The sequence below is a fragment of the Gobius niger genome (genome assembly GCF_951799975.1).
Source record: "Gobius niger genome assembly, chromosome: 6".
NCBI classification, from domain to species: Eukaryota; Metazoa; Chordata; class Actinopteri; order Gobiiformes; family Gobiidae; genus Gobius; species Gobius niger.
In genome coordinates, this window is record NC_136857.1 from 17,932,782 (window position 1) to 17,948,834 (window position 16,053).

Genomic DNA, 16,053 nt, shown 5'->3' on the forward strand with positions numbered 1-16,053 from the left:
GACCACACACACAGATACTAGCTCGTTACCACATGTAGACGATACTTTGTGTGTACTTTTACACATCGATGCACTTCTGTATGGCCAGTCTTGGCAGACTATTCAAACATGTATACAAGACTACTTACTATTGTTTTCTTTGTTTTTTTGTCAATGTTGTGTTGCTACATAACCTGGCTAACACCATGCTGCTGTGTGCACTCGAATCATTTCGAACTGCACAGCAGCCTGGGGACCATAGCCGAAATTTTCGCATGGATTTGGGAACCAATCACAGAACGAGGAGGGACGGCAAGAAAGTGACAAGTTTATTTACGGATCAAACATGACAGCAGCAGACGCGACGCTATTTTTCAATCAAGCTTTAGGCCGTTTTCTAAATAGTTTAGCTCAAAAGTTTACAGCGGGTACGTCATACGTCATCTCACATGATGGTACGATTGGCTGTGGCTACGTGCAGACGCATGGTAGACATTTGTCGCGGCCAATAAACGGCTATGGACGATCGTAAACCACACCTCTCCTACGAGAAAATGAATGGGTAGTCCCCAGACTAAATATCACTTGTGATTTTAGTCTGGCGTTAGTTGCTACAAGCAATTGAAAAAATATGACAAGATACAGTTTCTTGTTTATTACACTTTAAATAGTACATGCATTGCTTCAAACATATATTTCAAACATACCATTTACTATTGGAATGACATTTAAATAAATAATTTCTGTAATCTACTTCAATATCAAAATACATAGACAAGCAAAATTGTGTATTTGTGGCAATCTTACAAATATTCAGTACAGTTACAGTACAGAAAGTTTGTGTTTCTTGTATTTTGTCTTTTGATTAGTTTATTTGATGCTAGGATCGATATGTTTTTTTTTTAAAGTCCGATGCCATTCTTTGGGGATTTTTATTTTTTACCGATATTTTTGGTAAAAGTTTTCCAACTATAATCCTGTAAAAACATAAATACCTTAGGCGATTTAATCATCGTTTCTGTCCCAGCTTTGATGAGCTACCGTTAGCATTAGCATCCTCCCATTAGCGTTAGCATCCTGCCGTTTGTATTAGCATACTGTTGCTAGCCGCTGTCAAAAATACAATTGCAGATGTTAAAACTTATTCTGTGATTTTATTGTCCATGTTCTGGCTTCAAAATGACATGCAGCTTGTCCACATTAACGGGGGTTTAGTGAAACGTGTATTTAACAAACTTGTAGCTAACCCCTGACCTTAGGCCTTAGGAAGTTGTGGGAGGACTCGTTTTAATGCCCTGACATCGCTCTGTCCAATGCAAAAAACGGGAAGTCTCTATCACTTTCGATTTTATATAAAGACATAAATTGCGTCACACAACTAAAGCTTAAATCTGACCTTTACAGTGTTTCTTTTACAGGGGTGCGTACCTATGTTCCCCGGGTGCGATTCTTTTTTTTTTTTTCCGTTGGTGAGTTTGTACATCAACCAATAGTAGCCTATATATATATATTTTGTAGGTGAGTTATGAGAGTGAAACGTCATACATACCGTGGTGCTCGTCATATAATTAGAATATCATGAAAAGTGCATTTTCTGTGAAACTATGATTATGGCTTACTACATTTTTGAAAAAAATGCGATTTTTTCATTTGGGGTTTTCACAAACTGTGAGCCATGATAATCAAAATGATAACAAATAAAGGCTTGAAATATGTCACTTTGCATATAATGAGGTTGTATCATATATGATTTTCACATTTTAAGCTGAATAACAGAAGTACATGCACTTTTTATGATATTCTAATAATATGATGAGTACCTGTATATCAATCAGCTTAACCCTGACCCTGCTCTAGCCACTAACCTTAAGGATAGTGGGATAATACAGCGACAGTCCCCCACTTCTATTGACAGGGGAACATAGGCACCGGGGAACACATAGGGCGGACCCTCTTTTACAGCACTCACTGGCTAACAGTTCTACGGTCAATTGTAAAATAATATCTCTATTTGACATCACTACTGACTCATAGTCTTAGTGTAATTTTGAATGAGACCCTGAAAGTACTGTGCCGTGTTTCTCTGTGGCTGGAAAATAATGATGTAACATTTCGGGAGGAAATACCACAATAGGAAAGAGTAGAGGCTGGAGACGACTGCCAGGGCGTTGAGGGTCTGGATGTACATTCCCTGGTAAAGAATGAACTGTGTGGCAAATATTACCCACGTCAAGACAATCAGGAGGAGGCAGAATGTTATGGATTTGGCCTCATTGTAATTCTTTGGCAGATCCTTCCCCATGTAAGAGAAAGTAAAACAAAGACAGCATAACAGTAGCAAAAGAATGGCAGAAGCTGTATTGGCCTTGAAATCCATGTCACAGCTGAGAATGATCTGAGACTGTTCCCAGTCTCTGTTGCTTAAAGGCACAGGGGGTGAGAAGGAGTACCCAAAGATAAGCATGGTTGCCTGGATAGCAAAAGCCAAAGTTATGATCAACCATTGTCCGTGGTATTTCATCCACCAACGATGGAGTGACGGGTACTTGGCGGCGATTTTGAAGATGCAGACGATTTGAAAAGAGCGCACCACAAAACAGGCCAGACAAATGGAGAAGAACAAAAGAAATGGGAAGAATCTTAACAAACAAGAGGCAACCGTGGGTATACTAAAGTAGAAGAAGACGCTGATGCTGCTGAGACAGAGGCAGCCCAGGATCAGGAAGCACATGGGTCCTCCAGCTGATCTCACCACTGGAGTGTTGTAGTTCAGACCAAAGAGCGCAGAGGTCAGGAGAGAGAGGCCCACCAAACTCACTGTCCCGAACACAATCACTATGGCAGCGGCGTGCTCGAACGTGACAAACTCCACTGTGCGCTTGAGACATGCAGTGCTGCCTTCTGTCGACCACTCAGTCTCATCGCAGGGGATGCAGTTATACTTATCCACTACAATGATAAAAAGAAAAGTGTCACTCATACAGCTCTTAAACTCAGAAAGCTGCTTTAAATCACATTATTCATTTGTGCCAGATATTTACCTACATGAATATTATTGGTTCGATCTCTGCTATTGTCAATAAAGCCTCACCTCAAGTGTGCATCAGTGTTAATTTCGTCGACTAAAATATTTAGTCTTAATTTTAGTCAAAGTGATATTTTTGACGACTAAAATAGGACTAAAACTAAATTAAAAGTTTCTCATGAGACTAAAACTATGACTAAAATGTCCAGATATTTTAGTCGACTAAAATAAGACTAAATAAAAATGAAAAGGAGAGACTAAAATCATCCAAACGTCTATTGACCGTCTGAAAGAGCCTCAGATCATGTAAATTCACTGCTAAAGGATCAGCTCTGAGCTTTGTTCATGTGGAGCAGAAACATGAAGCAGAGGAACAAGATTAAATATGATTATAATGAATATTATCAATGCAAAGTCGAATAAATTAGTCTTAAATTTAGTCGACTAAATTTACTTGCAATTTTAGTCGACTAAAACTAGACTAAAATTGAAATTATTTTTTTGACTAAAACTAGACTCAAATCGAATTACATTTTCGTCAAAAGACTAAGACTAAAACTAAATTAAAATATGTTGTCAAAATTAACACTGGTGTGCATAAATGTGTAAATGCTTGCAAGACTGTTAATTTTGCTTGATCGAAAGAAAGGGCTTTGACTGCAGGAGTATATGTAGTAGTGTAACACTGTTATGGTGTTAGTGTGCATAGCCTCACACTGATAGGAAAATGTGTTTTCATTCTAATTCTGTCATTTTACATGGCCACTCCGACCACATCATCAGACAATCAAATACTCATTCAAAAGTGGAAAAATGTCTTACCCAAGGACTCACTATGGGAACAAATCATCTGTATTTTTGTAAATACAAATGCTTTTTCCACACTGTTTTTATGTGCTATAGTGCCACCCTATGGTCATCTTTAAATATTGCTGCTACTTTCACTTGCCTTGATAGCAGCAGTCAACATACAGAAGAAACAAATATTGTTATATTATATACTGACCCTGGTCTATAGTCCTTATTTGAATGATCATATGTTTATTTAAATTCCTGTTATTTTATCTCTACCTGTGACATCGATGTAGGTTCCATTGGGACAGAGTTGACACGTGAAGCAGCACTTGTGCAGGCCCTCTTGTTCTTTAGCGTATCCCACTGAGCACTCCACCGAGCAAATCGATACAGGTATCTGTGCATTAGAAATAGATTAATTTACACTACAGTATTAGTCTTTAGCTGTTGGTCATTTCAGCATAAAACAGCAATAAGATGTCCGTAATGTACTGTATGCCTTCCATACTTACTTCTCCATTTGTGTGCCACTCTATTTTGCTTGTGTTGATGTAGAAATTGTCAGATGGGTTGAATCCGTAAAAGCCCACAGTCTCTGCGTCCCCACTGCTGTTCCAATACACAATGGTATAGGATCCAAACCTCGGGTCAAGATTTTCATCAAACTGAATATTCTCATGTAAAAGTGTGAAATTTGACTTGCTCAGCTCCGCCAGTACCTACAGACACATCAAGAGTAAGTATGTGTGTGATACACAGAAGTAAAGTCAGTAGTAAGTGTATCAGTGGGTTACAGTGCAAATTAGAAGAAAAAAAGAATAATATGGACGGGATTGTGACTGAGGAGTCAAGAGAACCCAACATTTGATTTTTAATGTATTGAAATAAGATGGAACATTATGAAGTAAATATGTAACCTGAGGCAGATGATTTGATAAAATAAGAGTGTAGTGTAGTTTGTTTACCTGGTAGTGGTACACTGTTTTGTTCTTTTGGCATTCACCACTCTCACACTGCAGCATGTTGTGTAAGGCATTCGCGATGGCATAGACCGCAGTGTAGACGTTGAAAGAGTAAGATGGATCTGATGAAATGACATCTTCTGCAGTCAGGTCTTCACAGTCTCGACAGTACTGATTGCACAGCTCTCCTTGTTCCGTCTGACTCTGTCTCCGGGTGGAATAGATGAACTCATTGAAGCCTGGTATATGCACTGTAGGCTGGGCGACACCTATCACTGTGCCAATAGTCTGAATCCCTTTCATTTTGGGAAGCTTCTTGTTCAGAGACCAGGCGTCCACTGCAATCCACACTTTCTTTGTGATATTTAGTTCTGTTATTGTTCCTATCAAACGCTCTGCAGTTCCTTCAGGCACAAAAACCACAACAACATTCACGTGTTGGGTTTCAATTTGCGTTATAATTTCAGATGCGTTTGCATTGTGACCTATCCCTTTGCTGTAAGCCATGCAGATATCTGTGTCTGTTATTCTCTTTGTAAAGAGGTCCAAGCCGTCGCTGCCATATGCATCATCACTGTTTAAGAAAGCCACCCAGCGCCATTTGTAGAACAGCAGTATATTCACAATCACCTCCACCAAATCTTTGTTAGAATGGACGGTTCGCAAGAATGACGGGAACTTGACTTTTTCGGAAAAGGCAGAACTACCCGCCCCATAGCTGATCTGTGGAGGGAAACAAGACCGGGAATTAAAACACGTGACCAAGAAATTAACAGAATTATCAGTAGTGTTCACATGACATCACAACATCCTATAGAGCTCATAGTTTAAAACTGAGGCGGTGTGCAGCTGAATATTCCATGTTGGTAACTATGGTAACTATGGTAACTGTGAAAATGCTAATATTTTTTGTCTTGGTTTTATGGCTAATATCTTTGTTGTTACTTGGACAATCCACATGAAACAAAAACCGTTACAAAGTTCAGCACCTTCACTGTCTGCGCCTATGAATGAAGGTCAAATTATGTTATCATAAAGAGGTCCAAAAGTGGTGACAATATAATTTATAAGGTGATGTTGACTTTCAGTCTTAAGAATAACAGGTGTCTAAGATCTTTTCACTGATTTAAACATTTTTGCAACACAGAATCTGAAATTTACATATTTCTTCTGTTTCAGGTCAGATTTTTGAGTGGATTAAAACATAACAATAAATTGATTTTTCACTAAATTGAGGGTTGAGGGTTGCTTTATTTGAGAAGTTTTCATTATAAATGCACAATAATATTGCTATCCACTCTTCAAAAATGACAGTAAGCAGGTATCCAACTGTCAAACTCGAGGATATTTGGTGAACAGGACCTACCGTTGGCACAAAGTTCACCATGAGCAGTGGGGCGATGGTAGCCGTGTCGGAGCTGGAGAAGGGTCCGACCACAGCCGTGATGTCAGACTGGCCTTGGCTGCGGCGGTACCAGGGCTGCACCTGCTTTTTCAGCGAGATGAACTGGAAAATGCTCGGGAAGTTGTCTATGCTGGAGCAGTGGTCGAATATCTCATAGCCCAGAGAGACATTGGGCAGCAGGGCTGAGGAGTTGTTGATTTCTTCAATGGCGAACCGCATAGTCTGAAATCTCCGGTAACTCGGGACAACCAAGTCTTCACTGTAAAACACAAAACAACAGAAATATGATGGATATAAATGTAAATATTCAGATGACTGTCTTTGGAATAACTAGTCTTACACATTAACATTTAATCATGAAATGTAACATTAGATGGAAAGTAACAACAACAAAAAATAGCATTACACTTGGAACATCTTCAAAAAATTAAGACTTTAAGTTTTTAGTGGTAGTGTCAAAAGCTTTTCTCACTGTGTGCTGTAGACCTTTTTGTGAAGCACTTTGCTTAGTTTTTTGTGCTATATAAATACATTTGATTTGATAAGCTGCAGTAGATGTAAGTAGATGCTTTCACACTTTAAAGTTGCATTATGAAACTTTTTATGCTGGAAAAAAAAAGTTGCTATTTGTGCGTATTTGACCTTGTAGTGGCCCAGTGGTTTTATGAGTGGTCAGCATGGTGCCTTTACTTATGATCTTGGTGGTCTCTATAACGCTCCAGGATCAATTGTTTTGTTTTCTGGTGTCAACAGTGAAAACCTTCCAAACAACTGATTTGTTTCATAGAAGTTCATAGAGACCGCTGTGATGGAAAGGCGCCACATTGACCATTCATACAGCCGCTTGGTCACTACAAGGATAAATATGCACAAATATAAACTTTTTTTCCACATAAAAAGTTGCATAATGCTCCTTTAACTTACGCTGTGAGTGTAAAGTGTTTTGTGGTTGAACCAATCATAAAATAAACAACTTTCATTTCTTGGGCAATATTGTTTCAAGGTAAGCTAATATTATATACTAAATTGACAACAAGGTTATTATTGTATAATGTTGATAGCTCCGCCCATTAGTTAGCCTACTCTCTAAGTAACGTTTTTTGTACTTGCCACTTTGTCCATATCTAATTTTGTTATAGAGCCTACCTTGCTTTATTTTTTACTTCCTTAATAACCCGTAGAATATATTGTGAAAGGCAAGGCATATTTATGTATACTGCACATTTCATACACAAGGTAACCCAATGTGCCTGAAAGTATTTTAGGAAAAAATATGGCCGATTCAGTCTGCATCACATCATGATTTATTGATGTTGTCTATGATCAACCAGAATTGTCAATATGCGACCAAAAGGAGCACCGCCATGGTAAATAAAATACCTAAAAGGTAGGCTGTTTAATCAAAATCTAACAAAATAGTCTATGTATACTAATCTAAACTGTATTGATAACATATTAGGCTACTACTTTTAACATACCAGACCACTATGCACGTGTAGTAGGCTGAATCTTTTATTGCAATGTCCCACAGTCAGTGCAGGTGAGAGGACTTACCGTGAGCAGTTGACAGTTTCAGGCCGGTTGTGAGACACGGCGTCGCTGACGTAGTGAACATCAAAGAGTCCACCCAACACAAAATCTCCTCTCTGTCGAAACTCTGTCCCAGTGCACCAAGATGAAAGTAAATTTAGACATGTTTTCAGTAAAAACACTGTTAGAAGTGGATGTTTCATGGTTGGAATTTGAGCCTGATAGTTGCGTGAACAGAGGAAATAGGAAGCTGTTTGTAATAAGTGTCGTGTCAGGAGATGATTTCCATACACTTGATGCTCGACTGGCAGCATCATAAACATACCTCCACATTTACAAATCAAAAAGAGATCACTTACTTCCCTCCAACACTACGAGCTTAAAGGAATAGGCCACCGTTTTTACATACCAAGATATGTTCTTACCTAACCTTAGCCGAGTTAATATATACCCATCTGGTCTTTGTCCGTGCGCACGTGAAGTGTTTTCATGCGAAGTATATTTACACAGAAATGTAACATGTTGATTTTATAAGCAGATAAAAAGGGGTACTATATTGTGAGGCGTAATGATACGAGGAGCACAACGTCCGTGCAGTAACTCCTAAAGGTTATTGACGGAAGTGAGCGGGGACGTCTTTAGGAGTTACTGCGCGGACGTTGTGCTCCTATCATTACGCCTCACTATATAGTCCCCCTTTTTATCTGCTTATAAAATCGACATGTTACATTTCTGTGTAAATATACTTCGCATGAAAAGACTTCACGTAACTTTATTTAAATAGGGACTGGGAAGCACTTGGCCGGGTCTAGTGGAGGTCCCAAGATGATTTCAAGATATAAAAAGAAAAATACTGATTGTGCATTTAAAATAATTAAAAAACAGCATACTGAATTGAGGTTAAATAACAAAGCAAACAATGTAAATACATACTAAATCCATTTTTGATTTTCATTGATTTAATTATTTTTTGCTTGATATTATAGATATTTCCATAAAAGCCTAATTTTGGAAACGCTGCCTGAAATGTGTGTGGGCCATTTACTACCTTCAAATCACTTGACATATGATGCCCTCTAGAGGCGGTTAGATATATGGCCTACCAAGGGCGGAAGATGGCATGTCATGAGAACAAGTGGCCACAAAAACACTGTAAGCCTATATTTAAATGTGTGCCTCCTCTTCTTAGGTGATGCAAATTTAAATTTGAGTTTAATGCAAATGAACACAAATGCAGTAGATTAATTTAACCCCTATTACAAGACACTTTACAAGTCTAAAAGGCACATTTTGTTCATTCATGCATCACACAAACCAATCAAATAAAACAATCAGAATAAACAGATAAACTGTGGACATTTGTCGAATATATAAAAAGAAAAAGAAACAAGACCTCTGGATACAAGTTTAAATAAAAGAAATGAGAAACCATAGAGTGAAGATACCAGGTACGACTTGTTCCAGACAATGTCCAGCCCCAACTTGTGGACATAAGCATGGACTCATCACTCCACAGCCACACCCCATAAAACAAACACTGTCAATCACATCATATCCTCTGAATCTCCCGTTAGTAATGTTAACAGTAATGTCTTAACAGCATTAAGGCAAGGCAAGTTTATTTATATGCTGCACATTTTGTACACAAGGCAACACAATGCGCTTAATTAAGATGTTGCTGTTTTGTTAGAAACTCAACAGTCACACTGATGTGACTGACTTGCTCAGCTTGTGTTGAAGGCCAAAACAAAGACTTAAAAATAACAGAAGATTGTGCCAAGTAAAATGGCAAAAGCCTGGTCTCTGGTTTTCAGCTGTGATCTTGGCACCTCCAAAGTAATTTGATGATCTCAATGCTCGACCTGGATCACAGATCGACAGAAGCTCTGAGAAGTGACAAAGCAACATGAGCTCAGGCCATCAAAAATCAATTGATTAAGCTTTTTTAATTCTTCTGTTATCTTCATTTGTCACTACAGATTTACTCAGTAAATAAAAATAGAGTAACCAAATATTACACTCACAAGAGTACTGCAATCAATCAATCAATCAATCAATCAATCAATCAATCAATCAATCAATCAATCAATCAATCAATCAATCAATCAATCAATCAATCAATCAATCAATCAATCAATCAATCAATCAATCAATCAATCAACGCTTTATTAATAACGACAGCAAAATTCCATTGGAGAATTACAGTAATAGTTTGTTGTGAAAGTGCTTAAATAAATGGTAGAGATCCAATAAATGCTGCAGATCCTGTCTCTAAAAGTAGAAGTATGAAATGTGAGATAACAACAATTGCAACTACTGCAAACTACTACTGTTTCTAAATAAATACTTGAGTACATTGAACAACTTGGGTAATCCAGAATAGTAATGACCTTAGACTAGTTATTTTTCAGACTTTTGATTCTCAAGTTACTTTAGTGAAAATAAAAAAATGATTAAATATAAATCAAGTGTGGGCTCATGATGGTCATACAACAATAAGTTGACTTAAAGCCATGCCGTGTAACATTTCACTCAATAAAAACAACAAAATACAGTACAAGCAGTTATTTTATTCTAAATATTTTTTCATTGTGTGTGTTTGCTGAGCGGCTCATCTATCCGAAGACCTGACTGTAACGGTGACATCTCTACCTCGTCACCATGGAGACTAAAGGCCGCCAAATATGAGATTTAAATAGGCTAGATTCTCATGCAAATCCATTTTTTGATTACGGACTGCAAAGAATAGCATTGTCTGAGTCTAGCTGGTCATTGTGAACATGTTTTGTAAAGCTGGAATGAGTATAATCCAAAATGTTACGCAGTGTGTCTTTAAATTGCAGCGATAGCGCCCACATACCTTTGAGAGTCACAATGAAATATTAACTCTTGGCAAGTACAATTGACTTACAATGTGTCACAAACCCTCTAGTTATTTGTAATGTTATATGTTTTAATGAGACCCTGGAAGTACTCCTGTGTGTTTTTCTCTGGTCTAAAAATTATGATGAAACATTTTGGGAAGAAATACCACACGAGGAAAGAGTAGAGAGAACATAGGATCGCTGATGCATTTACAGTGTGAATATTCTTTCCCTTGTACAGGATGTAGACGGTGGCGAAGACGATCCAGGTCAGAATCATGAGAAACAGGCAAAACGTTATGGCTTTGGCTTCATTGTAATTCTTGGGCAGTTCCTTTCCCATGTAGGAGAATACGAAGCAAAGAAAGCATAGGAGAAAGAACAAAGCAATCGAGGGAGTGTATGCTTTAAGATTAAGATCACAGGTCAGAATAGTTTTGTCTTTGTGCCACAATAAGTTGCTGTAAGGCTGGGGTGGTGCAGATGTGTACATTATAAGTAGCAAAGTTCCTTGTAGGATAAAAAAAAACAATACCACAAGCCACTGTCCATGACATCTCACCCACAATCTGTGCAGTGATGGATAGTGAGCAACTATTTTGAAAATGCATACAATTTGAAAGGAGCGCACCACAAAACAGGCCAGACACACTGTGAAGAACAACAGAAATGGGAAATACCTCAATATGCACGAGGCCACATCGGGTTTACCAAAGTAGAAGAAGACACTGATGCTGCTGAGACTGAGGCAGCCGAGAACCAGGAAGCACATGGGTCCTCCAGCTGACCTCACCACTGGAGTGTTATAGTTCAGCCCAAAGAGCACAGAGGTCAGGAGACAGAGTCCCACCAAACACACGGTCCCAACCATGATCACTACAGCAATTGCATCCTCGAAAGGGACAAACTCCACGACTCGCTTGGTACATGCTGTACTGGCTTCGGACGACCACTCAGTTTCATCACAGGATCGACACGTGTACGGGTCCTCTGTCAATAACCAGTAAAAAAGTCATATAGATAAAACTACATACAATGTTTTTAATTGAATAAAATATTGAATTGTACCTGATGAGTTGATGTATGTACTTTTTGGGCAGATGACACATTTGAAACAACATTTATGAATCCCCTCCAGACTCTTCCGAAATCCAGGCTGACACTCGGGCGAGCACACAGATGAGGGAACCTGCTCAGTCATATTGGAACAGCACATGAGTCTTTACTGTCACTGTAAAACCTGCCCAACCTGAACACATGCAAAATAATAATTTTGCATGTGTACAATAATAATAATAAAAGAAGGCAAAGAAGTATTTGGTCAGTTCCCCACAGACCTCCTTAGATTTCAGCCAAATACTTTTTTGCCCCACATTATATAGCGCTTCTCAGGACACTCAAAGACGCTTTCCTGTACATGGCACCAATCTCTCACTCCATACTTGGTGGTGGTAAGCTACCATTGTAACCACAGCTGACCTTGGGTGGACTGACTGAAGAAAGGCTGCCAATCTGCACCATTGGCCCCTCCGACCACTACCAACCAACCAACCAACCAACCAACCAACCAACCAACCAACCAACCAACCAACCAACCCTAATAATAACTAATATTCTTTTTTCCTGGCACACATAAGTGCATATTTACAGAGGAAAGAGAAGCATACCTGATTGTTGTTGTGCCATTGTATTTTAGATTCATTGATGGAAAAATGTGATGAAGGCTGAAATCTGTGGACTCCCACTATCTCTGCATCTCCACTGCTGTTCCAAAAGATGATGTCAAAGGGTCCAAACCGCGGGTCGCCATTTGTGTCAAACTCAATGGTGTGGTTCAGCAGAGAGAACTTTGATCGCTTCAGCTCAGACAGGACCTGTGAAAAAGCACATTAGCCACAGAAATATGCAGCAGCCTTATACTGAAAAAGAAGGAAGTGGTAGTGTGTTGTATGTCAATTTGATGAAAAAGCTGTACACTTGTTGCCTGATCTCTGTCACAGCTTGTTCATCTAGTGCTTCTTCACTCATGCTTTCAACAAAGTGTATATAATAATCACTAGCTTCCAATAACTTTTACTATATTTGAGCCCAATCCCTTGACAACATGGTTGACAAAAAATCCCTAAATAATAAACAATGACAAAATGTTTTTGACAGTATTTGTCGGCCAACAACACCAACTACTTTTATAGCATCTTGTGCACCATACTCACCATGTGTGGAAAGACAGTGATGTTTTTGTGGCACTTTTTGTCTCCACATTGCAGTATATTGTGCAGAGCGTGGGCGATGGCATGCACTGCAGCGTAGACAGGGAAATTGAAAGAGTTCTCTGCTCTCAAAATTTCATCTGGATTCAAATCACTACAGTTGCAAAACTGGTTACAAAACTCCCCCGGCTGATTTTCTATTTCTAAAGCACTTATAAATTTGTTAAAACCAGGTATGGTGACAACTGGCTCTGCAATCCCAACCACAGTCCCAATATTTCTAATGCCACTCAGTTTAGGAAGTTTTTTGTTTAAAGACCAGCAATCTATAGCTATCCATGTCTTGTTTTTGACTTTCATTGCTATGGCGGATTCGATAACATTTTCAGCGGTCCATTCAGGAGCCAAAACTATGATGACCTGTATCATTTTACTCTCTATCTGCTTGAAAATTGTGGTGTAATTTGTATTTTCATCCAGTTTTTTGGTGTAGGCCAGGCAGATATTTGTGTCTTGAATCATCTTCATGAACACATTGTAACCGTCATTGCCGTAATGGTTGTCAATTGTGAGCAAAGCCACCCATCGCCATTTGAAATGCAGCAACATGTGGACTATGACATCGACAACATCTTTACTGGGATGGACCGTACGGAGGAAAGAGGGAAAATCAGATTTTTGGGAAAATATTGAACTGGCCGCTCCATAAGTGATCTGCAAAAAGAAAACAAGTTTATTTTTAGTTAGATACTGAATGCCTAAAAAAATATAGTAGACATTTTAACATTATACACAATATGAGAGAATATACCATAGGAATAAGACTCGTCATAAATAGTGGAGCAACAGTTCTGGTCTCAGGACTTGTGAAGGCACCGACCACCGCAGTGACTTTGGAGACATTGTCGTGTCTTGTGGCCCACGGGTCGATGGGGTCTTTTCCAGAGAGAATGTTGAAAATGCCTGGGATGTTCTGTGTGTCTGAGCAGTGGTCAAAGATGTTATATCCCAGAGTGATGCCTGGTAGGAGGCTGCTGGAGTTATTGATCTCCTCGATAGAGAATCTCATCAGCTGGAAACGCCGGTAACTCGACACATAAAAGGGCTTGCTGAAAACAGATAAAGGTCGTGAGACAAAAAATATTATCCATTTATCCTGCTGCAACCCCAGATCATACAAATCCAGGTGGCCAAGATGATGACACAAGCTAACCTTTCAAAAGTAAAAACAGTCAGCTGACTTCTTAAAAACACATGATTAACATTCGTATTATTATTCTGCGCGCTCTGTTTTCCTGCATTCACTCACCTTGAACATTGCAAGGCTTCTGGTATGTGACAAAATTGTGGCTCTTCGTCTTGATGGATGTTAAAGAGGCCCCCAATTATGAAGTCTCCTTCAGTGCGGAATTCAGAGCCTCCTGCAAACTGAAGACATCCAAGGCGGAAAAGCAAGAAAACCCCCACCATTTTTAGACCGTCCATCAATATATGATACTTATGTACATAAGTACAGATAATGGCCATGCCAAGATGACATTGATGCATCTCTCAGGCAGCGAGTACTAACATGGCCCAAGGTACAAGCAGGCTTCTATCAATTAATTTATTCATTCAAAAAGATTTGCATCAAGGTTTTCTGGTGCTACTTTAAATAACAAAATATCTTGGTTTGGATCTGTCTTCACAGCAAGTAAGACATACTGTATGTTGTTTGTTACCTTACCCCCCTTTGCCTTTATTGAAATTTACTTTTGGAAAATTGTATTTCTTTATCTGGAGCCCAGGAGTCCCATGCAGAAGTTCACAGGGGAAGCCCCAGGGAAATCTGTATTTTTTAGATTTAGAAAACTTTATTTATGCCCAAGGGAGATAGTTGATCAAGTCATTCTCGAGAGGCATGTCTTTTAGACCCAATCCCAACTCTGTTTTTAGACATATCTGGATATTTAGAGACGAGCTTTTAAACATGATAAATTGCTCTCTTCAGACGGAGGTCTTCCCTGCTGCCTTTAAAGGGGAGGTGGTGAGGCCCCTGCTGAAGAAGAGAAATTTAGGTTTTAATGAACTGAACAATTTCAGACCAGTATCCAACTGACCATTTTTAAGCAAAATTTTTAAAACCTTTTTTTCCCCAATTTACTGATTTTATTAATCCACATAATGTCCTTGAGAAGTTTCAGTCTGGCTTTAGCACCACAGCACCGAGATTTTAAGATTAAATAGATTCAATTAGACTCACAGAAGGTGACAGTGTTGGTTCAACTGGACTGGATTCGATACAGTCGACCACACTATACTTTTAACCCGCTTAAAACACATCGGCCTCTCTGGTGCTGTACACAAATAGTTTACATCCTACCTCACAGACAGGACATTCATAGTAAGTGTGGATACCTGCTCCTCTAAGGTAGTCTCGCCAACCAGACTCCGCTTCTTTACAGAAGAGGGTCTGGCAACACTCCATTGCACGCTTTCAAAGGTAGTGACGCAGCGATATGGAGCCTACCGACCAATCAGAGCAGCTCCCTGAACGGGCGTCATGTTGTTGCGCCTTTGTTTTGTAGTTTTTCAACACAAGCAACCACTTCACGAAATGCTCCGGTATGCTTGTATTCTTAAGTTTTTCTGACATAAACGACAGAAGTCATTTACTGAACTCCGTGTGGCAGGAGCGCCATTGTTAATGTCCGAATGACTACAACTTTCTTGTGGCTGTTTCTGTCATCACATCCGCTATGTTCTTATTGGCTGCTATGCGCTTCGGTTGTCCCACATTAGTCCCGCCTCAGGCAGTAGCTTTTCTACGACAGGGTCACCAGACTAGTCTCCTGTTTATTAATTAATAAACATCGGAGATTAGTCTGGATGCCAGGCTACCTCTAAGGTCCATAAAATCACATGTGGTGTGCCTCAGGATTCGATTTTTGGCCCAGTGCTTTCTAACCTATGCTCCCTCTTGGCGATGTCATCAGGAGACATGGAGTCAACTTCTACAATTATGCTGATGATACACAGTTGTACATCTCCATTAATCTGGCAAAAACCAGATTGATATTACAGTGGCAAAAACATTTGCTCTGACATCAATTTCGGAACTGCGCCGGCTTGAATTGTTCACGTTTGGAGAACACTGCAATCTTTAGTTTTTAAAAACATTAAGTGTGTTTGTGTTCTGTGCTGCAGCATACGTCATGTTTTTTGTCATCGCTGCATTGCTAATTAGTGTCTATTATGCCAGAAGCAATTTTGGTTCAGTTCCAAACAGTCAAGGTGGGAGTGG

At 39.2% G+C, this 16,053-nt stretch overlaps 1 protein-coding gene across 1 annotated transcript; it reads right to left on the reverse strand.

Moving 5' to 3' along the window:
• Window positions 1–1,999: 1,999 nt before the first annotated feature.
• Window positions 2,000–15,752, reverse strand: LOC306964414 (taste receptor type 1 member 1-like; the record flags this gene model as incomplete). The annotated part of the gene is made up of 11 exons (XM_079558407.1): window positions 2,000–2,928; window positions 4,076–4,196; window positions 4,312–4,518; window positions 4,765–5,484; window positions 6,128–6,425; window positions 7,721–7,823; window positions 11,272–11,550; window positions 11,629–11,749; window positions 12,306–12,434; window positions 13,651–13,879; window positions 15,718–15,752. 11 exons carry the CDS (start codon window positions 15,750–15,752, stop codon window positions 2,000–2,002), a joined length of 3,171 nt encoding a protein of 1,056 aa, XP_079414533.1.
• Window positions 15,753–16,053: the final 301 nt, after the last annotated feature.